This window comes from Moschus berezovskii, chromosome X, assembly GCF_049115385.1.
Source record: "Moschus berezovskii isolate FMDL1 chromosome X, NW_MosBer_1.0, whole genome shotgun sequence".
Lineage (NCBI taxonomy): Eukaryota > Metazoa > Chordata > Mammalia > Artiodactyla > Moschidae > Moschus > Moschus berezovskii.
In genome coordinates, this window is record NC_142488.1 from 41,952,117 (window position 1) to 41,979,677 (window position 27,561).

The 27,561-nt window shown below is 39.8% G+C and overlaps 1 protein-coding gene across 1 annotated transcript in view; it reads right to left on the minus strand.

Moving 5' to 3' along the window:
* Positions 1 to 27,561, minus strand: part of MAOB (monoamine oxidase B) — a 120,658-nt gene that overhangs the window by 77,253 nt on the left and 15,844 nt on the right. The window contains exon 2 of the mRNA XM_055393644.2: positions 362 to 456. Within this exon, the coding sequence (XP_055249619.1) occupies positions 362 to 456 (95 nt within the window). The remainder of the gene's footprint in view (positions 1 to 361; positions 457 to 27,561) is intronic.

The window sequence follows — 27,561 nt, forward strand, 5'->3', positions numbered from 1 at the left end:
CTTGGGTCTCTTGCATTGGCAGGCGGATTCTTTACCAACTGAGTCACTATAGCTCCCCCACTTAAAAAAAGCCGGAATATATATTTCACAAGGGCAGGGAATCTTTGTTTTACTCACTAATGTATTTCAAACATCTAATTATTGATGCAGTCATTTATGGGGAAAGTGCCAAGTGTTATGAGGCAGGAAGAGAAAAGAGACAGAAGAAAGACATGGAAAGAAAGCAAATTGAGAGGCCATGGAGTGTTTTGAAGTAATTTTCACTCTCTTGAAGACTCAAGTGAAGTTCAAGACTTTCAGAAAGAAAAAAGGAAACTCAGTTTCACGGTCACATTTTTCCAGCTCATTCTTATTGTCTTACCCTAACGGTGTAAGTCCTGCCTCCCACGCGGTCCCGGGCTTCCAGAACAATCACATTCAGGCCAGAGTCATGCAGAAGTTTGGCTGCTGCCATACCTGGTAGAAAATACAAGAAGAAATCAGAACCAAACACTCAACTCCAGATAAGCTCCCAGTGCTAACAGCCAATGAGAAAAGTCCATGTTGGCTCATACACATAGCACATCATCACGTTTAACTTAATCAACTTACAGGTGTGTAGGGTTTCTCAATAGAGGCCCAGATTCCAAGTCTGTGAAACCAACTGCTATTTCTTGAAAGAATAAAAAAGGGTTTCAGTTTTAGTAAAAGTCTCAAACCCTAAAAACCTTCTTTGGTCACTATATCAAAATGTTTATCTTTAAAGACTAAATTACATGATTATGTGTCTGACAGCATGAAAGAAAACACAAGGCCCCACAAAAAAGAAATGTATAAGCCCCAACAAACCCAGGACCAAATGGAGCAATTGAGTTCACTCTCAAGGTAAATCTGAAAATCCAATAAATTTAGGTGAAGGAGCAAAGGGGGGAGTCAATCTTCAAAGGATGTGAAAGGACCTAAAATTCACTATTAAAACTGAACTTTTGGAAGTTGATGTAAAGTTACAAAACTAAAGACATAAAATGCAACTCATTTAATTGTCCTCATTCCCTGCAGGATCCATCACTGAAGAATAAAATGACTCCATTCATTTATTCATCTATTAATGTAGTCAAAAATACTGTAAGCCTACTACAATTCCAACATCATGAATTCAACATAACAAAACAGCTTACTGAGATACATTTATATACAATAAACTTTAACCAATGAGTTCAGTGAGTTTTGATTAAGTATAAAGCTTAGTGTACAGTTCAAATATGTAATTTTTGGTATAAGTACATCCTGAATGTAGATTTTGATCTCACAAATCTTAAAATTCTGCATCTTTAACTTACAGAGTTTAGTTTTTTCAGACAATATAACTCTGGTGTTCTTACCACAATGAATTGAATTTACTCAGTTCCAAATACCTTACTCATTTGCTTTATGAAATCAAACAAAATCAAGGAAATGCCAAGATGCTGTGCCTTACAGAGAAATGAAACAGTTTCTACCTTGTCTTTTAAAAATAATAGTTCTGGAACTTTTAGATCCCACTAGTGTGAAAAAGCAGAGAAGGCAATGGCACCCCACTCCAGTACTCTTGCCTGGAAAATCCCATGGATGGAGGAGCCTGGTAGGCTGCAGTCCATGGGGTCGCTAAGAGTCAGACACGACTGAATGACTTCACTTTCACTTTCCACTTTCATGCACTGGAGAAGGAAATGGCAACCCACTCCAGTGTTCTTGCCTGGAGAATCCAAGGGACAGGGGAGCCTGTTGGGCTGCCGTCCATGGGGTTGCACAGAGTCGGACACGACTGAAGTGACTTAGCAGCAGTAGCAGTGTGAAAAGGGGCTTCCACGGCTCAGTGGTAAAGAATCCGTCTGCCAATGCAGGAGACACAGGAGATGCAGGTTCAATCCCTGGATTGGGAAGATCCCCTGGAAAAGGAAATGGCAACCCACTCCAGTATTCTTGACTGGAAAATTCTATGGACAGAGAAGCCTGGCGGGCTACAGTCCATGGGGTCGCAAAGAGTCAGACATGACTGAGCAACTGAGCACAAGCACAAGTGCGAAAAAAAAATCCCTGCAAAAATAGCTCATATTCCTATAGTGCGCACAACATTTCAGATGCTATTCTGTGTGTTATAATGTATCAATTCAATGAATTTTCACAGCAATCCAATTTTAGAAAATGTACTATTGATATTCCCATGTTATGGCTGAGGAAACTGAAGCACAAAGAGGTGTTCAAGATCACATAATGAGCCAGCAGCAAAGCCAGGCAGTTTTACTCCAGTGCCCGCTTCTATAACCACTATGAGCATTGGTTTCCATGGGGCCTTGCAGCCATCCTTTTCATAGATCACATCTCTTAATTTCTGCTTCAGAGAGAAATTACATTTCAAAAGTGTTTTTCACTTTGTTTGGGTCACCATGTTTTGAAAGCACACTTGTATCTTGTGGTTTGATAAGAATCCGTGGAACATAAGATATGAGTCTACCGTGGAAGCCATAATGAAAAGGCAAGGCTCCATTCACCCTCTGTGAGCTGTCCTTAAAGGAAGAAACTCATTTTTTTTAAAGAGGCTGATGTGACATTTCCTTATTTGAGTTAATCCACCTTCTGATAACTGTCTTTGGGGCCAAGGCCAGATCATCCAGCAGGTGGTGGGGTGATGGTGCCAAAGTCCACCCCCCCATACACACACAGTGTGCACAGGCATTGCACAACCCTAATTTAGAAATACAAGGCTTGGATTTTTAACTACAGTTTCCTAATTCTACCTCCATAAGGAAAAAAAAAAAAGAAAACCTTTCTATTGAGTTAAAATTGCCCACGATTCAATGCCATCTCTCTTATCAAGCATCAGTTTAACAAATGAAATATGAAATAACATGCAGCCATAGTAACAGCAGTTGTCATGGAATTCAGATAGACTTGCTCAGCATGTTGAGGCTTAAAAAGGGGCTCAGAATGAAACACAACATCACTCAAATACACTAGTATTTTATATTCCACAAAAGACGCTGCTAAGTAAGAACCTGACGCTATACAGAAACATTTACTAGAACAAGCCAGGGTCTTATCAAATCATTGACTAGAGTTCTCTAGGTTCGTTTGCCTTAAAAAGGCATAAATAGAAATTACAAATCTTTAAATAGAGCAATACAAAAATATGTTGTGGGAAATACTTCACAATTTGTCTCACTCATGCTCATGCGGGTGGTATTCAAAATGCTTGTTGTACATCAACTGACAAAGATTGATTTGAAAAATAACTGACGCAAATAACAATGGCTTAAGAAAGTCCCTGCAATTTGTTTCTGTTCAGTCGCTAAGTTGTGTCTGACTCTTTGCAACCCCATGGACTGCAGCACACCAGGCTTCCCTGTCCTTCACTGTCCCCTGGAGTTTGCTCAAACTCATGTCCATTGAGTCAGTGATGCCATCCAACCATCTCCTCCTCTGCATTTTAGGAAGAGGGAGTTTTAGGGTACCAAAGAAACTGAGAAGTTGGAGTCTGGTCCGGAGGTTATTAAGATTGTCAAGATGTATAAACAGCAAGGTCTTACTGTACAGCACAGAAAACTATATTAAATATCCTCTGATAAACCACAATGGAAAAAACACTTAAAAAATGTATGCGTGTATATGTATCTATCTATAGCTATCTATATATCTGTCTATAGATATATATAACAGAATCACTATGCCATACAGCAGAAATTAACCCAAACATTGTAAACCAGTTATATACTTCAATATAAAATTCTTTTAATAAAGAAAATTTAAAAAGATCGTTTACATGTAGCTCTCAAGGGAGGGGCTTCCCCAGTGGCTCAGTGGTAAAGAATTCGCCTGCTAATATAGGAGACAAGGAGATGTGGGTTCGATCCCTGGCTTGGGAAGATCCCCTGGAGGAGGAAATGGCAACCCACTCCAGTATTCTTGCCTGGAAAATCCCATGGACAGGAGACTGGTGGGCTACAGTCCACAGTCCATGGTTCAGTGTTACACAACTGAGCAACTGAGCTCTCAAGGGATTCCTCACTTATGACTGGCAAAAGGATTAACGGTTTAATTAATCAAAAGATAAGCAAACAACTCAGGACCCAGAGCCCCCTGGGCTGACAACAGGGTTGTTTCCCAAGAGTTCATGTTTATGTCAGTAATTTGGAACTTTTAACACATTTTGCCATAAAACAAAAATAGGAGAGATGGTGTATTCTCTTGGAAGTCTGAGAATTTTAAAATGTAATACTATTGTGTAAAATAATATAAAGTAGAAACACTAAACAGTGTAATCAGTGCCATTGAAACCCTTAGGCAATCATTTCCTGACACAATGCAGTAACAGCTAAAAAAAGGAAAAAGAGAATATCGATGATAATAGCAAACGCCATCATAAAGCATTGAGCGTTGCTTTGCTCTGTGTGAAGAAGTAGCGTTTCACATAAAAACCCATTTAATTTTCACCACAGTACTGACAGGTATTATTATCCTCATTTTAAAAAGAAAAAAAAAAGGAGGTTAAGAGACATTCACTGACTTGCCATAGACTATACAATTAGTAAATGGTGAGGGTTCAGCCGCAAACCAGAATTCTTAGCCACCACCCTTGGACCAAAAAGCAAAAGTTAAAAATGCAGTAACTCTATACACAGATTGATGCAATGTCTTAAAAACATTCTGCTGTCAATCTAAACAGAAGAATCTTAAAATATTGGTTTTTCTTTTAAACAGAGATTTAATTTTTGCAATCAGTTTGAAAGTGAAAGTGAAGTCTCTCAGTTGTGTCTGACTCTTTGTGACCCTATGGACTGCATGCAGCCTGCCAGGCTCCTCCATCCATGGGATTTTCCAGGCAAGAATACTGGAGTGGGTTGCCATTTCCTTCTCCAGGGATCGAACCCAGGTCTCCCACATTGTGGCAGACTCTTTAGGCAACCAGTCTGGAAACAAGTATATAATTGCTGCCTACTTTTAAAAAGCTAATAAAAACTTGAGTTTAATATGCAGGATCAATGAATATTTCACAAACAAATGATTATTTGGCACGTTCAGAAGTAGTCCCCATGTGTCCTAGACAGGTCCCTGATAAGATCATCTCACTTGATAGTTCTAAATGGTGCAGGATCTGTGGTATTTTGGCTCAGGGAGTCTCCTTTGGATGAATAAGCATAGTATGGCATAGCTGACTAAATAGTAGACGAAAGCCTAAAGCCATGAAATGATCAAAATATTGCTTCTCCCTTTCCACGTAGTTCACTTGGAAAATGTTTCCTCAAAGTGACGACTATCTCAATTATTTGGATATTTCAATCTATATTAGATACCCAAATTATTTTAAATACCTAGAAATCAGTGCTTTGCAGCATTATTAACATTCTATGCTTCCTGTTTTGTGCCACAGAAAAGGGCTTAAGAGTTAGAGACTGTAGGAGACTGAAAAGTACACAGTGCAAGTAACAAGAGTCTTAAGAACAGTGAAGGAGTTGGGATTTGGAAGGAAGATAAAAATTAAAATCACCATCTGCCTCACTCTTGGCTTTGTCAGTCTGTCTCATGTCCTTCCTATCAAAACTGATATTTAACAGAATTTTTTGGCATTTTGAAATGCAAGGCTAATTGTTCTGAAAACATTATCAAATATCAGTACTTCCATGTTACAAAGGACTTTTTCTCAATTTAAAGTTACCAGAAAAGTATCGTGTTGACCAAAACTGAGAAAAAAGAATTCACGGTACCTCAAAGCATCTCTAAACTTATAACCCTAGTAAACCTTATAAGCACGCTCTTAGGAAGGAAAAAAGCCAAAAACATGCAAATAGTCCTCATCACCTGTCACTTCTGACAAAGCAACGGTTTTATGAGAAAATTCCAGAAACAACCAAGTGACCTTCTAATCAAAGAACTGGAATTCTTTGATGTCTCTACAAAGAATGCCTTTTCAGTAATTTAACACATACACACACAAAAGAGGCTGGTGTAAGAAGAAAAAATATCACCAATGTGAGTAAATTCATTAAAGGAAAGTGGCATCTATAGGTACAATTCAGACGTTAATTGCTGAACTCTTCAACACAGAGTAGAGAGGCAGGTGGACACAGGTTCAATCCTTGGTCAGGGAACTAAGATCCCACATGCCCTGCAGCGCTGCCAAAAAAAAAAGAAGAAAGAAAGTTGTGATCAGTGTGTTCTCAGGAAAGAGGAGTCAGTCTGGACTTAAAGAGAAGGAACTATTTGGTCAAAGCATTTCTTAATGAGTAGTTTAGTGATTTAGTTCCCAAAAGATGGGAATATTTTCAGCACTGACTACATGCCAGTTTCAATTCCAAGTGTTTTACATATAAGAATTTATTTTTTCTCCTAACAACTCTATGAAGTTGGCAGATGTAAAAAGCAAAGCACAGAGAGGTCAAGTAATGCACCCAAGGTCACACATCTGGCCACCAGCAGAGCCAGTATTCAAATCTAGGCAATGTAACTCCAGAAAACAAACATGGAAAGCAGGCTTCCTCACACTAAATGATGAAACACTGAAAGCCTTCTGTAGAACATCACGAACCACATAAATACCAGGGCCACTGCTAGCACATTCCATGCCTTTGTGCTAAATTAAATTACAGGAAGAAAGAAGAAATTACACTCGTGGCATGTAAGTTTCTAAAAAGCATTCTTTCTTCAGGTGAATACAGCTCACATCGATGCTTGGCTAGCAGTGTGTGGGCTGGATTGCATCCCCCTCTTTTACTGCATCAGCCTGAATAGCTCATGCTGTGGCCTCAAAACTCAGAGAACTTATTTCCTGAATGATAAGAATTTAATTACCTAGTCTTTGTGTCCTCAATGTGAGTACACAGTTGGCACTTACCTGGATTCATTTAATAGCCTTCAGCAAAGATGATATTTAATTACTTAGTCAAGAAATAAACAACTGGCTGCAGTTGTGTCTATATAACACAGTATAAGAAAACTAAAATATTCATGCACATTGAAACTGATTTCTTCTTGTCACATCAGAAATGGTAAAGGGACTTTACTAAAGAAAAAGAGCTGGACAGAAAGCCAGCCAACCAATTATAATAACCACCTTACACTGGTACAGCACTATACTTTCCAATACTCACACACATTCAGTTCTTAACAATAAGCCTTTGAGGCTCGCATTGTTTATCCTATTTTTCAGATTAGAAAATGGAGGCTCATAGAAATTCTCAAGGGCTTGCTCAGTGTGACACAATTAGCGATGGCAGAGCTTAGTCTAAAGTCTAGCTCTGTTTCTGTGTCCTGGGTGTTTTTCATTAGTCATGTGACTTCCTATAACATGCAAAGGCCAAAGTTGTTTAAACAAATTTCTCAAAGTGTTCTGAGTTTTAAAAATAGAATATTTCTTTATTGACTTTCTCGGAAAGGATACATTGATAAAAACCACCTTAAGTGTATCAGTGTGCAAAACCCCAGGACCATGTCATTTACAGGCAGACGCAAAGACAATAAGACACGTCCACTAAACTACTGATTAGGAGATGCTTTGGCCAAACATTTCCTCCTTCTTAAGTCCAGACTGACTCCTCTTTCCTGAGAACACACTGATCACAATTTTTTTTCTTTTTTTTTTTTTAGCAGTGCCACATGGCACGTGGGGGATCTTAGATCCCTGACTGGGGATTGAACCCGTGCCCCTGCATTGGGACTGCCGAGTCTTCACCACTGGACCACCAGGGAAGTCCCACAACTTCCTTGAAAACTGAAATAACACATGCTATAAACCAAACATACCAATGTGCACCATTCTTTTGATCAAGGAGAAGCAAATTCTAGAATAAGATTATTCACATCTTGCTCCCAAATACGAAAAATGTAAGACTCCAAGCCTTCTTGGAAGCCCTTTGCTCTGTTTTCTCTTAGACAATCAAAATATACAACCCCCAAAACAAATGGCAATAGCTGCTAAAATACAGGAGACCTTTACTGAAGCCTTAGGCCGTAGGATGATTTATGCTCTTGAAAAGGAGAAAAAAAAATCAAACTTTCATGAGTTGCCATGGAAACCTTTCTCCAGATGTGCTGCTTCTGAAATACTACAATGAGACTGCCTTCCAAGGCCTTTCAGAATATGTCTAAAACCATACAAATCATTTTATCACGCTTTATATATAAATTATTGCATTTTCTGAAAATGTCAGCCATCATCATGAGTCTTGTTTCATAGCCAAGCTCTTGTCTTTCTTTGTTGTACGAAAGGAGTGGGGTTATCTTTTGTGTTCTACAATCGTGGTGGAAAAATTTGTTCTTGTCTTACCTCAGTATGATCTCCCAAGAAAAAAGGAGGCAAACCCATAAATTCCAGCTTGGTCTTTCCCAAATATGTGTGTTATAGTCTTCATTTTTAAAATTGGCACATAAAACTATAATCATTTAATTCACCTGCCTTGAATCCTTTTGGAAATTCAATGGAATATATAAAAGTAAATAAACACACTCCTTTAGTAATACTGTTTTTGAAGTATCAAAAATAATCATATGATTCCACCATAATTTCCCTGATTATGATTTAAGGGTGAAATATCTCATTGCCATGATAGCAGCCCTCCTATGGATTACCAACATGATTTAAAAAAATTTTTTTTACCAGCATGGTTTTTAGAATCATGAACATCCTTAAGGTAGAATATAAAATTGCAGAGATATCATTCCCACTTCGGCTCACTCACTCTCTACACCCTAGTCTCTGAAAGAGCTGGGTGTTACAAATGCCCAGAAAAGGGTCAGAAGTCTGCTGTAGAATACTTTGAACACTTTTCATTTAAACAGCTCCATTCACCAAAACTGAGATGATCAACTTGGAATTCCAGAACAGAATAAAATGTGGGCATTGTTAAGAAAAAGAAATCTGGATGAGATTAACAAGTAACTGGAAGAAATGAAGTTACAAGGCAGTCACTTGGGAGCCTAGTTTGGAGCCTGGCCCAGGAGTTTTACGTCGCCCCAGAAACACTCTTGTGAGCCAGAGACCAAGGTAGTCAGCAGTGTGCAAGGACTAGAGTGAAGGGAAAACAGAGCCTCATTCAAGGACAAGGCATTCTGTAGAAAAGCATGAGTCCTCACCTGTCTGGCCCTCACTTTCCCCATCTATAAAATGAAGTGATCAGATCAACCCCCTTTCCATTCTGTGATTAGTCTACATGAGCTGCTGCTGCTGCTGCTAAGTCACTTCAGTCATGTCCGACTCTGTGTGACCCCATAGACGGCAGCCGACCAGGCTCCCCTGTCCCTGGGATTCTCCAGGCAAGAACACTGGAGTGGGTTGCCATTTCCTTCTCCAATGTGTGAAAGTGAAAAGTGAAAGTGAAGTCGCTCAGTCATGTCTGACTTGTAGCGACCCCATGGATTGCAGCCTACCAGGCTCCTCCGTCTACGGGATTTTCTAGTCTAGAGTACTGGAGTGGCTTGCCATTGCCTTCTCCGGTCTACATGAGACAAGAAAACAATTTTAAATAATCCAAGATTTCATGATATAGGTGGTGTCTTCACAACCCCAAAGAATTATCCCAAAGCCTGTGGAGAATGAAATTTGAGTGACCTCCAGAGGTGTTAATAAAAAACATGTGATTTTTGTGTTCTGCTGGAACCAGGAAATGCAGATTCAAACAAAGCTGGTTGAGGATAGGCATGCTAAGGTAATTAGAGGTAAAAGGTTCTGATGCTGTCATTTCCTCTGAAATGCATCACAAAATAAGAACGACTGATGGATCAAGAGCAGGACAGATAGATAAGATAATATGGAATAAGGCAAATACAGCAAAAATGTTAACCACAGAATTTAGTTGGTAGGTATATGAGTGTTGACTGTATAATTCCTTGAAAATTTTCACAATAAGAAAGATCTGGGGGGAAAAAACACTCAATCAAGTGGTCAAAAGGTACAAACTTCCAGTTATAAACTAAGTCATCGTGATGTGATGTATAGTATGGTGACTATAATTAATAATACTACATTGTACATATCAAAATTGCTAAGAAAGTAGATATTCAGAGCCCTCATCACAAGAAAAAAATTTGTACCTGTGTGGTGAAAGTGAACTCGCTCAGTTGTGTCTGATTCTTTGCAACCCCATGAACTGGGTGTTCATTGGAAGGACTGATGCTAAAGCTGAAACTCCAATACTTTGGCCACCTCATGCGACGAGTTGACGCACTGGAAAAGACTCTGATGCTGGGAAGGATTGGGGGTGGGAGGAGACAGGGACGACAGAGAATGAGATGGCTGGATGGCATCACCAACTCGATGGACATGAGTTTGAGTGAACTCCGGGAGTTGGTAATGGACAGGGAGGCCTGGCGTGCTGTGATTCATGGGGTCGCAAAGAGTCAGACATGACTGAGCGACTGAACTGACTGAACTGAACTGAACTGTAGCCCACCAAGCTCCTCCATCCATGGGATTTTCCAGGCAAGACTACTGTAGTGGGTTCCCATTTCCTTCTCTATACACATCCACACACATCACCTATGTGGTGATGGATGTTAACTAGACAAATTGTGGTGATCATTTCATAGTATATACAAATATTGAAACTTTATGTGGTGTACCTGAAACTGATTTAATGAATGGTACATGTCAATTGTATCTCTATTTGCTGAAATTTGCTATAAAGTCAAAATTATGAGGATGATTATTTGAAGTGTGAAATAGGCGGATTTTCTTAGACTATACACACACACACATATATGTATATCTTTAATTGCAAAATACTTAAGATTCGCCCAACTTAAAGATGAGTGAAGCACTGTTTAAGTACAAACGTTCAAATATTTGCTGACATTTTCTGTATCAACAGTGGCTGTTAGTAATATGTTACCAAGCTGCTGTAAAATAAAATAAACACACACAAGTTAAACTGGTTTCCATCCAGATGGACTTTCAGAGTCTTTAATTAATGTACTACATGTCTCCATCAGGGCTTCCCTGGTGGCTCAGACAGTAAAGAATCTGCCTGCAATTCAGGAGACTCAGGTTCCATCCCTGGGTCAGGAAGATCCCCTGGAGAAGGGAATGGCCATCCATTCCCTTCTTCTTGCCTGGAGAATTCCATGGACACAGGAGCTTGCCAGGCTACAGCTCATGGGGTCGTAAAGAGTTGGACATGACTCAGTGACTAACACGCATACCTGCATCAGCAGATACTATATATGCATGCTTGTGTACATGCTCAGTCGCTCCAGTCGTGTCAACTGTTGGCGACCTTATGGACTGTAGTCAGCCAAGCTCTTCTGTCCATGGAATTCTCTAGGCAAGTATACTGGAGTGGTTTACCACGCCCTCCTTTAGGGGATCTTCCCCACCCAGGGATCAAACCCATGTCTCCTGCGTCTCCTGCATTGCAGGCGAATTCTTTATCTACTGACCTACCTGGGAAACCCCAGGTGCTGTATGTACTATTTACATCATTTCTTAGTCTCTGTAACCTATTGGGTGACAGGGGATGAAAGTGACTTTCTCAAAGGCAGAAATGTCTCCTTATATATTTTGGGAAATACTATCCTAAAGCAACTGGTCCATTTGGTCAATGTGGCTACAACTGGTGGTAGGTTGGCCACAGAAACCCCTCTCAGAAAGAGTCCTCCTCTCTTCCCCCCTACATGTCAAACATTCTCAACCACACCATTGTCCTTAAGCTGCACGTAGTCAAGGAGTTGATTCCCAAGCATGATTTGCTTCTAGACAAGAACAATGCCCAACAAGAGAGGCACCTGAGCAGTGGGAAGAAGATGACTGTAATGTATTTGGAAAGGGACCTTCCTGGAGAGGCTGAAAAGTGTATTTAGTTCCACCAAGTGGAAAATAGTGAAACGAGACGGAGAAAGTGTCCTACCAGGTAGAAGTTTCCCTCATTCTTCTTCTTTCAAAACATGCAGTACAGTAGGAAGGCTCATGGGCTTCCAGTTTAGAACTTCTGCTCTAAACTACTACCTGGGCCTCAACTCATTAATGGTGACAGGCTTCAGCAAAGGACACCATTTCCTTGGGTTTTTACTGATGCATTAGCTTCTCACATGGCTTCAAAGATGGTAGTCCTTCCAATGACAAAGCAGGGCTGTTCATCAAACCAGTAAGGAAATCCCTGGTTTTCAGCATATTTACAATGTAAGGATAACTGACAAAACTGAAACTGGTGAATAATCAACTCCTATCCATTTTCCCAGGTTTTTTTTTTTTTTCTGAGTCATAACTTGGACACAGTCATTTGCCCAAGAGCCTATGGAATGAAACCTGGAATTCATCTTTTAATTTTCCTGGTCCCTTCTCCCATCTTACCCTTAATGCCCTAAAGATCTAGCATGACTTCGTCCCTGTCAACTTTTCTCTTTATCCTTTGGCTCCCCACCTGGCACCTTACACTCCAGCAATATTGAAATCCTACCCCACCCACAACCCTCCCCATGATTTTTTCCATATCCCACACTATTTACTGTTTCCAGGCCTTTGTTATACTGAGAAGATTTCACTTAGTTTCATCTCATCACCCAAAATTTGGCTCAGGCTCTAGACAATTTGCCCTAACTGCCCCCCCACCCCAAGGTGGGTTAGGAGCCCAGAGTTGAGGTTTTCATAACAATGAATACGTTACCCTGTTCTAGATCACCTACAATAAGAATGAGGAGGCCATTTGGGGCAGAGGCAGAATTTGCATCTAAATCCCCAAGACTATTTTGAGAGTTCTATAATTTTAAACTTCTCACTCAAGTTACTTTTGGAAAGAGGATTTTCCTGTTATTTCATATGAACAGTTCAGAGATAGGTTGAAAGCGCTCCATGTCTGTTCAAAACTCAGCCTGTGGTTTGATAAAAGGCTTTCAGAAAGCCAAAATGAGTTGGCAACGTCTGTGAAGACAAGGCCTCAAATGGAACTCAGATGAAATTACTTATGTGTTCGTTAGGTTCAATTCTTTCTAAGGAAGATTATACCTCAAAAAAAAAAAAAGTAAAAAAAAAAAAAACCTTGTAAATCTCAGTGAGAGACCCTGGACTCAGTTGTCAGGTTAATATCAAAAGAGGACCTGCCACACAGAAATGAATACTAGTGCCAAAATGTACAGGAAAACAATAGCTACTGCTGTCTGGGCAAATTATTTCAGGGGTATCTGTAGCTGGGATCTAGTTTCCTCATTCACCTTAGGACATCTACTCAGTTATCCCAAATCAGAAACAAATGTGGGTGCTTTCAGCCAGAATATCTAGATTTCATGCTGAGCAGTGGACCCCAAACTTTACCAATCCAATTGTCTTCATTAATTCCTTGTGTGAAATTGCCTTTGTATCACTTCAAAAAGGAAATGTTCTTCTTCCTAAAAAATTCAACCCCTCTCATATTCACGGTCTACCATGGGTTAGGTGATTAAATAAATGTATCCTCCTTCTTTAAACCTCAAGTCCCTGATCTGTAAAGGAGTGGAAGTATTAGTTGTTGTTTAGTCGCTCAGTTGTATCTGACTCTTTGTGACACCACGGACTGCAGCACACCAGGTCCTCCTCTCTCAGAGCTTGCTCAAACTCATGTTCATTGGTCGGTGATACCATCCAACCATCTCATCGTCTGTCACCCCCTTATTTACTCCCTACCTCGTCAAGTAGTTGTAAAAAGAAATTGAGGCCAAATATATAAGGTTCTCAGCACATTTCCTGTTGCATGGTGTATATTCAGTAAATAGTCGATGGATGAATGAATCCAGCATCTTAGGAAGTATTTGGCCTTGAAATTGGAAGAATGAGGTTCCGACCCCACTCTGCCCCTTAGGCCCTGTGAAATCTTCGGCAAGTAACTTCCGAACTCCTTCTAATTCCAGTCTGTAAAACAGGGATGTCCCTTGCAGGCAGAGTTGATAGAACAACAACAAAAAAAAAATGACTGTATATTAAGCCATCTTATTTTTAACCTATACTAAACAAATGGATGTGAGAGTTGGACTGTGAAGAAAGCTGATCGCTGAAGAATTGATGCTTTTGAACTGTGGTGTTGGAGAAGACTCTTGAGAGTCCCTTGGACTGCAAGGAGATCCAACCAGTCCATTCTAAAGGAGATCAGTCCTGGGTGTTCATTGGAAGGACTGATGCTAAAGCTGAAACTCCAATACTTTGGCCACCTCATGCGACGAGTTGACTCACTGGAAAAGACTCTGATGCTGGGAAAGGTTGGGGGTGGGAGGAGAAGGGGACAACCGAGAATGAGATGGCTGGATGGCATCACCAACTCTGTGGACATGAGTTTGAGTGAACTCTGGGAGTTGGTGATGGACAGGGAGGCCTGGCGTGCTGTGATTCATGGGGTCGCGGAGAGTCAGACATGACTGAGCGACTGAACCGAACTGAACTGAAACAAATGGATATACTGTATCATAGACTGTATGAATGCCCACTGACCATAGTAGAGAAGAGGTAAAGCAATTTTTTCTCTGTTGGTAACATTTTTATCATGGACTTGGAGCAATCCAAGCAATATCTTTTGATTAGTCATTCTTGGAATGAATATTGCAATCTCTTTTCTAAAATTAAGACCATTGTATTTGGCAGATTGTTGTTTAGTCGCTCAGTCGTGGTGTCTGACTCTTTGTGACCCCATGGACTGTAGCCCGCCAGGCTCCTCTGTCCATGGGATTCTCCAGGCAAGAATACTGGAATGGGTTGCCATTTCCTTCTCCAGGGGATCTTCCCGACCCAGGGATCGAACCTACTTCCTCTGCATCTCCTGCATTGGCAGGTGGATTCTTTACTGCTGAGCCACTCGGGAAGCCTATTTGACAGATATCTTTACACATTCCACTGTCCAAAATGGCTATTTCATACCTTTTCTTCTTAAACTTCCATGACACTAACTCCGTGACCCCAGCCCTCTTCAACTAATGACTCTGCATCATTTTTATTGAGAAAATAAAATAACTCTTTCATCTTTTCATAATAAATCCAGCTATATACCTTCACCTGTGCCTATATGTGCTGCTTTACCTCCTACAACTCAAATGAAGTGGCTCTTTAAGGAAGTCAACCTTCGCAACTCTCTTTGGATCCTACTCCCCCCAGTCCTTTGATCCTCTAATCATATACTTTCTCTCCTGCAACATCAATGTCTCCCTCTCTCTTGGATCACTGTTATCAGCACACAAACCTGCTCTGGTATCTCCCATCTTCAAAAAACCTAACTGTGGCCCAATATCTCCTTTAGCTAAACCCCTTCCCTCTGCATCTCTTCATAATACTACAAAGAATTATCTTCAGCCATTGCCTCTATTTCCCCATTTCACTGCAATCAGACTTTCTTCCTTACCATTCCACCTAGACTCCTCTTGTCAAGAATGCCAGTGATTTTCATAGTGCAAACCCCACAGTCCAGTGTTGGTCCTTAAATTATTTGTCCTCTTAGCAGCTTCTGGTCTTGTCCTTTTTATTCTCCCTCTCTCTTTAAATATCTGTAGGATCTGCATTGATGTCTTTATTTTTTAGGCTGCACCACGCAGCTTTCAGGATCTTACTTCCCTGACTGGGGATCAAACCCAGGCCATGGCAGTGAGTGAAAGGCTGGAATCCGAACCACTAGACCACCTGGAACTCTCTTATCTTCCTTCTTGACCCACTGTCTTCACTGGTTTTTGGGCTACACACTTCCTTGAGATTCTTCCTCTCTAACTCATCGTTCTCAGACTCCTTGGCTGGATTTTCTCCCCTTACCAGCTTCTAAATGTTGGAGAACCCCAGGACTAGGTTTCTTGGACCTCTTTTTAAAAAATTATTTCTGGGTGATCCTTAATTATGCCTTCAGCTATTTAAAAAATCATCTCAAACTGAACATATTGCAAACAGAGGTCTTGAGTGAGTCCCCTCCCCCAAGTCAGTTCTTATGCATGCTTTTCCATCTCAGTAATGGTACCACTTTTCACCCAGTTGTTCAAGCCAAAATCCAGAATTTGTCTTTGGTTCTTTTTTCCCTGGCCACTCCACCCTCCAATCAATACATCAGTAAGTCAACTTGACCTGAATACAACCATTTCTTAGCACCCATACTACTGCTACTATCACCTTGATCTAAGAGGACAGAATCTCTCCTTTGGACTATTGCAATAGCCTTGCAACTGCTTCCACTCTAATGTCTCTAAAGTTTCAATTTACATAGCATAGAATATTTTTTATGCAAAGATCATATTTATGACATTTCCCTGTTTCAAATCTTCCAATGACTTCTAGTGCAAAGAGACAACCCCACCTCATTATTTAACTTACCGGGCCACATACTCATGTATCCTGCCTTCCTACCCACTTTATTCCACTCTAGCTTTGTTGATTTTCCTTCTGTTCCTTGAACACTTGAAGGTTTTCCCACCATAGGGGCTTTGGATTAATTGTTCCCATCTCCTATGATACCTTTTTCCCCCCTGATATTTACATGTTCAGCATCTTTGATCTCAACTTACACTTCAAGTCTAAGGAAGAAGTATTCCCTGACTCTGCTCCATCACACCATCTATTTTATTTTTCATGGATTACTTGCCACAGGTAGTACTTTGTATATATGTATGTAGGCGGCTCAGCAGTAAAGAATCTGTCTGCAATTCGATCCCTGGGTCAGGAAGATCCCCTAGAGAAGGAAATGGCAACCCACTCCAGTATACTTGCCTGGAAAAATCCCATGGACAGAGGAGCCTGGCAGGCTACAGTCCATGGGGTCGCAAAAGAGTTGGACATGACTGAGCGACTAAACAACAACAAATGTATGTAGGTAGATAGGAATTTATCTGGTTGATTCATTGGTTATCTATTGTATGATCTTCCTTACTAGATTATAAGCTCTATGAAGGCAAGGATCTTACTTGTTTTGTTTCCTACTTTATTCCCAGTACCAGGGAGAGTGTCTGACATGCAGACATTCTCAATATTTGTTGCTGGCTTGAAACAAGTCAGACAAGTTAGTTAGCACAGCTGTGAAAGACAAAGAGGGGCTCATCTTGCAAAGAGCTTACTCTAGTGGGTTCATCAGAATGCATTTCTACTCAAAATCTGATGTATCATGAAACTTATTTTAATGTCAATGTGACCATTTGATCGCAAGTGCCCTTTAAAATATTCAACCCCAAATTTCCTGTTCCAAATATCTTTTTAATCACAAACTTAACATAAAAATTTTCAAGGGAAAAAGTATCAGTATAGAAATGGAGCCTTCCATCTGGTTAAGGATTCAAATAAGCCCCCAAATATTAACAGTACAATGTCAGCTCCATAGCCTGCCTGCCTTCCTCACATCTAAAGGCTTTAGCGCTCCTTTTAATCAATAACACAATCTGAGCACTGGTAAGAAAACCAAGCTCAATTGAAGATCACTGGAGCAACTGATATTTTAAAGAGGTATTTTAAAGGCTTTATTAATTACTAAATCCTCTGGGGCATTTAAATCCTAAGCCTGCACCATGAGATTGTGGGACAGAAAGGTACCTGGCCTATGTTGAACTACCGACTTACAGAAATTTCTTATACATTAAATGTGTTTTAATATATTCTAGCTGAAATTGTGTGTGTGTGTTTAAGTACCTTAAACAAACTCTCTGTATTCCCAAGCTGTGGGCATAGCCCCCTTCCAAATTGAAAGGAGAAACCACTTCTAATGGGAAAGGCCACTTCATCTTGTTAAAGGGAGATAGAATCCACAACTGGAGGTCATGTGATCTTTGACAAAATCCTTCTAGATGAAGGAGCAAATGGAACTGAAAATGCCAGCATCACCACTCATAACCCACAGTTGCAAAAATTATATTTAACAGCCTTTAGTAACAAAATTCTAAATCTGGAAAGTTATGCTGTGATATTCTGTTTTTCTGTGCTCCTCTGTCCCCCTGAATTTCTATAGATCTAGTGAGTCTATTTCTGGGGCTCCTCTAAGTGTGTGGGGCTCCATGTATTTAACACATTCTTAGCTCTGTCTTACTATGTCCATCTATATCCCATACTTCCCCAGTTCCTTCTGTCTCTCATAACTGACCCAAGTACCAAGCCAACAGTTACTTATTTATTTTCCCATTTGTTGACTTTGGCTGAACATATATAGCAATTTGGGACTCATCTTAGCACAGGTGAAGTTTGAAAGCACTCCTTTCCCCTAGGAGTGCTTTGTGAAAGCAGGAGAATCACACCACGAATTTTGCATAGAATAATACCTCAAGGAAAACATGTTCAAGGACGTTTACTTATTGGATTAAACCACTTTAATTGAAGTATCAGAACCATCCTATGGCTACTGGCCATACACCTGGGTGTGAAATCTGTAACCTGAAAGGGGCTGAAAAGCTCACAGAAGACTGCATGCATGCATAATGGCTCTCAAAGAGCATTTAAATATCTTGATTAAAATGTTTCTAGTATTAGTTACTTACCAGTTTAAAAACATATACATAAATACTGGTTTATTCAAAAAGAATAGATTCCACCCCATATTCTAACCACAAATTAAGAAAAATAATGAACTAATAGTAGTCCTTCCAGAAAATGTAATTGACTAATAGATACACGAAAAATGTTCAACTTTTTAGTAAGTAAAAATTACAACAACTATTACACCTCTCAATTTGAGAAACTAAGAAATACCATTTTCACTCACAATTTAAGAAAGTCTGGGGGGAAAAAGATGGTATTAAAGGCTGCCAACAATGCGATGAAACAAAGCTGGCTGGAATAGTAATTGGTAAAACATTTGAGAAAAGCAATCTAGCAGCATCTATCAAAACCTTTTAACTGTCCATATCTTTAAATCAGACATTGTTATTTTATGATTTAATTCCAAGAAATAATATCAAATGTGGAAAAATATTATTGCTAAATATCTTTGGGTTAATGTCATTTGTAATAACAACACTCATAGAAAAAATATAATGTCCACTAATCTGGCATTAGTTAAGTAAGCTATAGTAAGCTTATTTGATATTGAATTGTGTTCATAAAGACTGTAAAAATGTAGAAAATGTTCATGTTTTAATATCAGGTGAAAAGATATAAAATTATGTCTGTACTATGACTATATCAATGTGTCACACACACACGCAGAAAAAACAAATGCATGAAAAAAGACTGAAAGAAAACACACCCAAGTGTTAAGAGTGGTTGTCTTTGGATGGTAAGACTTAAAAATGAACTTATGAAAATAATTCATCCAGGAATAGTAAGAAAAAAATTATTGTGATGCCAAAAGAGTGGTTTAGTTTATTGGGCTATTTCCAGGATTCACTGTGTAAATGATTGACTTTCTGTTATAAATTTATACTTTTTCAGTTCAGTTCAGTTCAGTCGCTCAGTCGTGTCCGACTCTCCACGACCCCATGAATCACAGCACGCCAGGCCTCCCTGTTCATCACCAACTCCCGGAGTTCAGTCAAACTCATGTCCACAGAGTCGGTGATGCCATCCAGCCATCTCATTCTCTGTCGTCCCTGTCTCCTCCTGCCCCCGATCTCTCCCAGCATCAGAGTCTTTTCCAGTGAGTCAGCTCGTCGCATGAGGTGGCCAAAGTATTGCAGTTTCAGCTTTAGCATCAGTCCTTCCAATGAACACCCAGGATCGATCTCCCTTAGAATGGACTGGTTGGATCTCCTTGCGGTACAAGGGACTCTCAAGAGTCTTCTCCAGCACGACAGTTCAAAAGCATCAATTCTTCGGTGATCAGCTTTCTTTTTAGAGACCTAAAATTAAGCACTTAGAGTCCCATAGTTGTGAAACTTCTCTGTAAATCATAGTCTGCCTTTATATTGACACCAACCCTCCCTATTTCAGAAGAAAATTGCATGCAAGTAAATTCATAGAAGTGCTTACCCAAAGCTGTCAAATCTAATAAACTCAACTATTTGATATTTTATGAAATTTACTCCAATTACAACCTAATGATGGGATTGGGGGAAAAAAGCAAAGAATATACATTAGTTTTTCAAGGCTCAGGAGCTGTTTCCCTTAACTGTTTTTTTGAACACCACCAATATATCTTTATTAGATTACACTGTAAATTTTGGAACTTAATAATATTGTTTATATTGTGCTTTCTAAACTGATGAATACAATGTAATTATCGTTCACCCATTAAGGGACTGAATTTGGCATCATGATCTGTATTCCAGGCTCACAGGCCAACTAAAATTCCCCAATGTTCATAGAAAAATTGTAACTAAGAAAAATACTTCTTTTTTTTCCCTGAGTCATCTTTTTTTATTTTATTTTATTTGAATTTATTTATTTTAATTGGAGGCTAATTACTTTACATTATTGTATTGGTTTTGCCATACATTGACATGAATCTGCCCCGGGTGTTCTAATGAGGTGGATGAAACTGGAGCCTATTATACAGAGTGAAGTAAGCCAGAAAGAAAAATACTTCTTATATGTTAAATACAACATCTAAATATACACATAAATATATTCCTGTAAATATACACATTCTGTATATAAGCATACACTTACATATATAGGTAAGTATTTTCTTTGGTCAGGGTTTTCATGTGAATGTTGGAACATTTTGCCCCAAAGATCTCTTTCAGTCCCAATCATCTGGGGAAAGCATACAGGAGTAGCAGGCAGCTCAGCTGGTCAAGTTCCCCCTGTCTCATTCCAATTTCCTGGATTAATGCAGTCAAATTCTCCTCCCAGAAGGCAACAAAAAATACCAACTTTCTAGGTGCATCCACACAATGTGGTATCCAGAAAACCACTAAAGGTGACATTTAAAAACCTCAGGTATACAGAACAGATTTGTGGTTCCTAAGTTGGGGGGATAGGCAAAGGAAGGAAAGGGAGTTTGGTATTAGCAGAGGCAAGCTATTATATACAGGACAGATAAACAGTAAGGTCCTACCATACAGCACAGGGAACTATATTCAATATTCTGTGACAAACCATAAAGGAAAAGTACACACACACACACACACACACACACACACGTGGGGCTTCCCAGGTGGCTAGGTGGTAAGGAATCTGCCTGCAATGCAGGAGACATGGGTTCTATCCCCGGGTTGGGAAGATCCCCTGAAGAAGAGCATGGCAACTCACTCCAGTATTCTTGCCTGGAGAATTCTATGGACAGAGGGGCTGGTGGGCTACAGTTCATGGGGTTTCAAAGAGTCGGACGTGACTGAGCAACTAAGCAACCACAATATAACACATATATGTATACAAACTGAGTCACTTTGCTGTACAGAGGAAATAAACAAAACATTGCAAATCAACTATTCTTCAATAAAATTTTAAAAAATCTTAGGAAGATGATCTTCAGAAAGTTACACACAGATTTACCATACAACCGAGCAATTCCACTTCTAGACATCTAACCACCCCCCCCAAAAAATGAAAGCATAAGTCCACATATGAATGTTCATAGCAGCACTATCACTATCCACGATAACTCCAAAGTGGAAACCAACAAAATGTCCATCAACTAATGAACAGACAAACAAAATATGGTATATCCATACAATGAAATATTAGTCAGTCATAAAAAGAAATCAAGTACTCATACATGCTACAAAGTAGATGAAACTTGAAAACCTTATGCTGAAAAAAGCCAGACACAAAAGCCATTTATGGTATGATTGCATCTGTATGCAATGTCCAGAACAAGCAAATATCTAGAGACAGAAGGTAGATTACTAGGAGGGCAGGAAAGGTATAAAACAAAGTGCTATAGAAAGGAAGAAGTGAGGGGTGCAGGGTAGTGTGCAGAAAGTTATCAGATAAGGAGACTACCAAAAAAGTAAGTTTTAAACTCTGAAGGACAATCAAGTTGCCAAAGTGATAGGTAGGAAGGAGAAGAGCTAGAAGAGATCCACATGAAAACCAAGTGCAATGGCCAGGGACCATGGTAGATTGAGAACTTGAAAGTGGACTAGTGTTGCTAGAGAGTGAACCAAAGAGGTCGTGGGAGATCAGGCTTCCACTGGAGGCAGGGCTCAGGTTTGCAGCATGTCTGGACCAGAGTCATCATTTTGGACTTGATCTTGGGTGTAATGGAAGGACACTGAAGGGTTTGAAGCACACGAGTAACCTCATGAGATTTCTATTTTAGAAAGATTATCCTTCCTGGGGAAAAGTCTGGAAAGATACATGCCAGACTGTCAACACAAGTCACCTCTGAAAGGCTAAGATGGGGTAAAGTCTGACGGGTAGTTAGCTTTGTCTCTGAACAACTTTATTTACATAATTTCTGACAATAAATTTTTTTTGTCACTTAGAAACATCAAATTTGTGCTTTCCCATTAAAAACAAATTATTCTTCTTCCTTCAGTTGTAAGAATGAACTGGATGGCTGAATCTTGAGGGTATTATGCTAAGTGAAATAAACCAGACACCAAAGGACAAATATTGCATGATTTCAGTTACATGAAGTTCCCAGAGCAGTCAGATGCATAGAGGCAGGAAGTATTATGGAGGTTACCAGGGGCTGAAAGGATTGAAGAATGGGGAGTTAGTGTTAAATGGGGACAGAGTTTCAATTTAGAGTGGTGACAAAATTCTGGAGATGGATGGTGGTGATGGTTGTATAATATGGATGTACATAACACTACTGAATTGTATACTTAAAGTGGTTAAAATGGTATTTTTTACATTATACATATTTTGTCACTGTAAACAAAGAAAAAGAATGGACTGGGGAACGGCTGGAACAAATGACAAACATAAACGAGCAGACTCAGAACTAGAGTGGCCCACGTGCAGAACCCCAGATTCACAGGGACACAGAGGTGGTGAGATGGACAGATCCAAGTTATAGTTTGAAACTGCAACTAATAAGACTTTAGGAAGAAGAAAAGGAGAAAAGAAGAAAATGTCTAATATCCCAAAGCAGACCGTAAAACAAGGAGTTGGATGCCACTAGTTTATTTGTAAGGAGACCTCAAGAAGCCCAGGTAGGGCTCAGGGGAGGTGAGGCAAAGAAGAGCAGGGAGGTAGTAAAGGTGTAGCAGCCAGCAGACTGTCACTGTGGGCAACTGATGGTCGATCATGCTCGGGACCTCTGAAGACTGTGTGGAACATGCCTCGGTGATTCCAACTAAGTGGTGAGCCATCGTATCAGTCTTAGGAAGATGGCTGCTCTTGGGGGCATTAACCCCACCCCACTGCTGACCTGTCCTGAGTGGAAGCCCCTTATGTGTTCCAGTGGTCAGAGAAGGCCCTCAGGCAAAGACTCGCAGCACTCAGAAGCCATAGGTCCCCATACGGGGGAGTGCGGAGGGACAGTGGGACCCCTCCAATGTCTGCTACCAATGTCAAGGGTCTTGGCTTGAAAACTTGTCTGAAGGTGATTCTGTTTCCCAAAACAGGGGACACGGGAGGTGAAGGGTGTCGATGCTGCCACAGGAGATGGAAGGAGCAGCTAGAGAAGGAGGAGAGAAGCAGGAAACAGTGGGATTGTGGGAGTGATGAGAAGTGCTGTCTTAAAATGTTTGGTTAATACATAGCATAAAAAGCTGAAAGATCTTTTTTCCAGACAGTGGGAACTCTTTTGGAAAACAGTTATTAGTAAAATAAAAGGTTATAGTTAAATAAAATACACAGTATTAGTTAAATACAGAAAACAAACACCCTTATCCTGTGCTGTACCACAAGGCTCAGATGTCAAAGATGGAGGAAACACTATGCAACCAGACAACTCACAGTGAGTGAAATAACACTCCACCTCTTTCTGACCTTCCACTATATGTAAAGTCATACAAATCAATATACTGCACATACCACCTTACAGGAAGGATGTATTTGGGGAGGAAAAAAAATCCTGATATTGCCTTTCTTTATATGTTCTTATATGTACAGAAGGTCCTTATATTAGTACGTAATCAAGGTCCTTTAGCAATGTCAGGCAGATATCTTTGTTACTATATTTTGCACATGTGCTTTGTTCTTCACACCTCGTTTCAATGGTTTCACAAGATGGAGTAAGCTCTCACTTTACCAATTACTTGTAATTTGAAAAACGCAGACATCATTTTTCACTGTCATTGAGGTCTTTATCCACTCTATTTAAAAAACACTGAAAAACAATGCTAAGAGTTTCTATATAGAATGCACGATTTGAATACTGATTTGAATTCTAATTGCTAATACTGTTTTAAAATCCTTATTTTTCTAAGAAAAATTAAAATCTCTAACACACAAACATTCTTTGGAAATTATAATTCACTAATGCTTAGAATTTTGAAGATTGGTTTTAAACTTGCTCTCACATAATCTTAAAACCCGTAAATTCCTTTACCTAATGTAAAGGAAGCCAGATTTAAAAGATACCTGTTTACTGAAATATACCTTTTAAAAGAAAGCAGTAGGAGAAGAAAATGCTTTCTCATTTCCATCGCTTCTCATACTATTCTGTTCACAAACTAAAACTCAGAAATAAAGCAAGCATAAACCCAAAAGATTTTTCTTTTGCAAATAAAATATTTTTGCCTCCCTATCTTATAGTCAGCTCAACCTTTTTGTATTTTTCCCCATTTCTCAGACCTGTCCACTGGAAGTGCAATATTGTGGGCCAGCAGACTGATTTATCTACAGAAAACTCATTTCCCTTTGGACATATTCTTCATGAAATCAGACAGAAAGGACCAAGGGGAGAAAAGCAGACAACAGACAGTGTAGTTTGGATGTTCTGCCTTTTATCAACTAGGGTGGACCATGTGATTTCCTTTCAAATTGTGACTGTTCCCGAATGCAACCAACCCAATTTCTGATGACAGAAAAGGCATTTGTGATGTTCTCCTTACCCCTCCTGAGGCCAGAAATATCCCACTATCTACGAGTAAGACTAAAAATGCTAGCAAAGGACATAATACTTGGAAACTCAACCCCAAGTTATCTTAGCATCTATTCTGACTTGGTCCAACGGTGATCTCTTGAAAGGTACCCAGAAGCTTCCTTCATTGAAAAAAAAGGACATTTTGGTGTATGCAACAACAATAAATAGGCACAAGAAATGTAATTTAACATCTTTCCTTGTGTGTGCACCGGTGTTAAACTGGAACTGTTTCTTGACTGTTCATTCCTGGCACCTGGCATGTAGAAGGCTCTCACTTCAGTTCAGTTCAGTCACTTAGTCGTGTCCAACTCTGCGACCCCATGGACTGAAGCACACGAGGCTTCCCTGTCTATCACCAACTCCTGGAGCTTACTCAAACTCATGTCCATCAAGTTGGTGATGCCATCCAACCATCTCATTCTCTGTCATCTCCTTCTCCTCCTGCCTTCAATCTTTCCCAGTATCAGGGTCTTTTCCAGTGAGTCAGTTCTTCATATGAGGAGGCCAAAGTATTGGAGTTTCAGCTTTAGCATCAGTCCTTCCAATGAATATTCAGGACTGATTTTCTTTAGGATTTACTGGTTGGATCTCCTTGCAGTCCATGGGACTCTCAAAAGTCTTCTCCAACACCACAGATCAAAAGCATCAATTCTTTGGTGCTCAGTTTTCTTTATAGTCTAACTTTCACATCTGTACATGACTACTGGAAAAACCATAGCTTTCACACGACGGACCTTTGTTGGCAAAGTAATGTCTCTTATTTTTAACATCCTGTCTAGGTTGTTCATAACTTTTCTTCCAAGGAGTAAGCATCTTTTAATTTACTGGCCGCAATCACCATCGGTGGTGATTTTGGAGTAAAAAAAAATAAAGTCTTCCACTCTTTCCATTGTTTCCCCATCTACTTGCCATGAAGTGATGGGACCAGATGCCATGATCTTCGTTTTCTGAATGTTGAGTTTTAAGCCAACTTTTGCACTCTCCTCTTTCACTTTCATCAAGAAATAGAGTAGCCATCATAGTAAACAGGAGTCTGAGATGCAGTACTTGGATGCAATCTCAAAAATGACAGAAAGATCTCTATTCATTTCCAAGGCAAACCATTCAATATCACAATAATCCAAGTCTATGCCTTGACCAGCAATGCTGAAGAGGCTGAAGATGTACGGTTCTATAAAGACCTACAAGATCTTCTAGAACTAATACCCCAAACAGATGTCCTTTTCATTATAGCAGACTGGAATGCAAAAGTAGGAAGTCAAGAGATACCTGGAGTAACAGGTAAATTTGGTCTTGGAGTACAAAATGAAGAAGGGCAAAGATTAATAGAGTTTTACCAAGAGAACGCACTGGTCATGGCAAACACCTTCTTCCAACAACACAAGAGAATACTCTACACAGGGACATCACCTGATAGTCAATACTGAAATCAGATTGATTATATTCTTTGCAGCCAAAGATGGAAAAGCTCTATGTAGTCAGTAAAAACAAGACTGTGAGCTGACTGTGGCTCAGATCATAAACTCCTTATTGCCAAATTCAGACTGAAATTGAAGAAAGTACGGAAAACCACTAGGCCATTCAGGTATGACCTAAATCAAATCCCTTACTGTGATACAGTGGAAGTGACGGATAGATTCAAGGGATTAGATCTGATAGAGTGCCTGAAGAACTATGGACGGAGGTTAGTGACATTGTACAGGAGGCAGTGATCAAGACCATCCCCAAGAAAAAGAAATGCAAAATGGTTGTCTGAGGAGGCCTTACAAATAGCTGAGAAAAAAAGAGAAGCTAAAGGCAAAACAGAAAAGGAAAGATATACCCATTTGAATGCAGAGTTCCAAAGAATAGCAAGGAGAGATAAGAAAGCCTTCCTCAGCGATCAATGCAAAGAAATAGAGGAAAACAATAGAACTGGAAAGACTAGAGATCTCTTAAAGAAAATTAGAGATACCAAGGGAACATTTCATGCAAAGATGGGCACAATAAAGGACAGAAATGGTATGGACTTAACAGAAGCAGAAGATATTAAGAAGAGGTGGCAAGAATATACAGAAGAACTACACAAAAAAGATCTTCATGACCCAGATAACCACAATGATGTGATCACTCACCTAGAGCCAGACATCCTGGAATGTGAAGTCAACGGGGCCTTAGGAAGCATCACTACAAACAAAGCTAGTGGAAGTGATGGAATTCCAATTGAGCTATTTCAAATCCTAAAAGATGATGCTGTGAAAGTGCTGCACTCAATATGCCAGCAAATTTGGAAAACTCAGCAGTGGCCACAGGCCTGGAAAATGTCAGCTTTCATTCCAATCCCAAAGAAAGACAATGCCAAAGAATTCTCAAACTACCACACAGTTGCACTCATCTCACACGTTAGCAACGTAATGGTCAAAATTCTCCAAGTCAGGTGTCAACAGTACGTGAACCGTGAACTTCCAGATGTTCAAGCTGGATTTAGAAAAGTCAGAGGAACCAGAGATCAAACTGCCAACATCTGTTTGATCACTGAAAAAGCAAGAGAGTTCCAGAAAAAACATCCACTTCTGCTTTATTGACTACCCGAAAACCTTTGACTGTGTGGCTCACAACAAACTGTGGGAAATTCTTCAAGAGATGGGATTACCAGACCACCTTACCTGCCTCCTGAGAAATCTGTACACAGGTTAAGAAGTAACGGTTAGAGTTGGACATAGAACAACAGACTGGTTCCAAATCAGGAAAGGAGTACTTCAAGGCTGTGTATTGTCACCCTGCTTATTTAACTTATATGCAGACT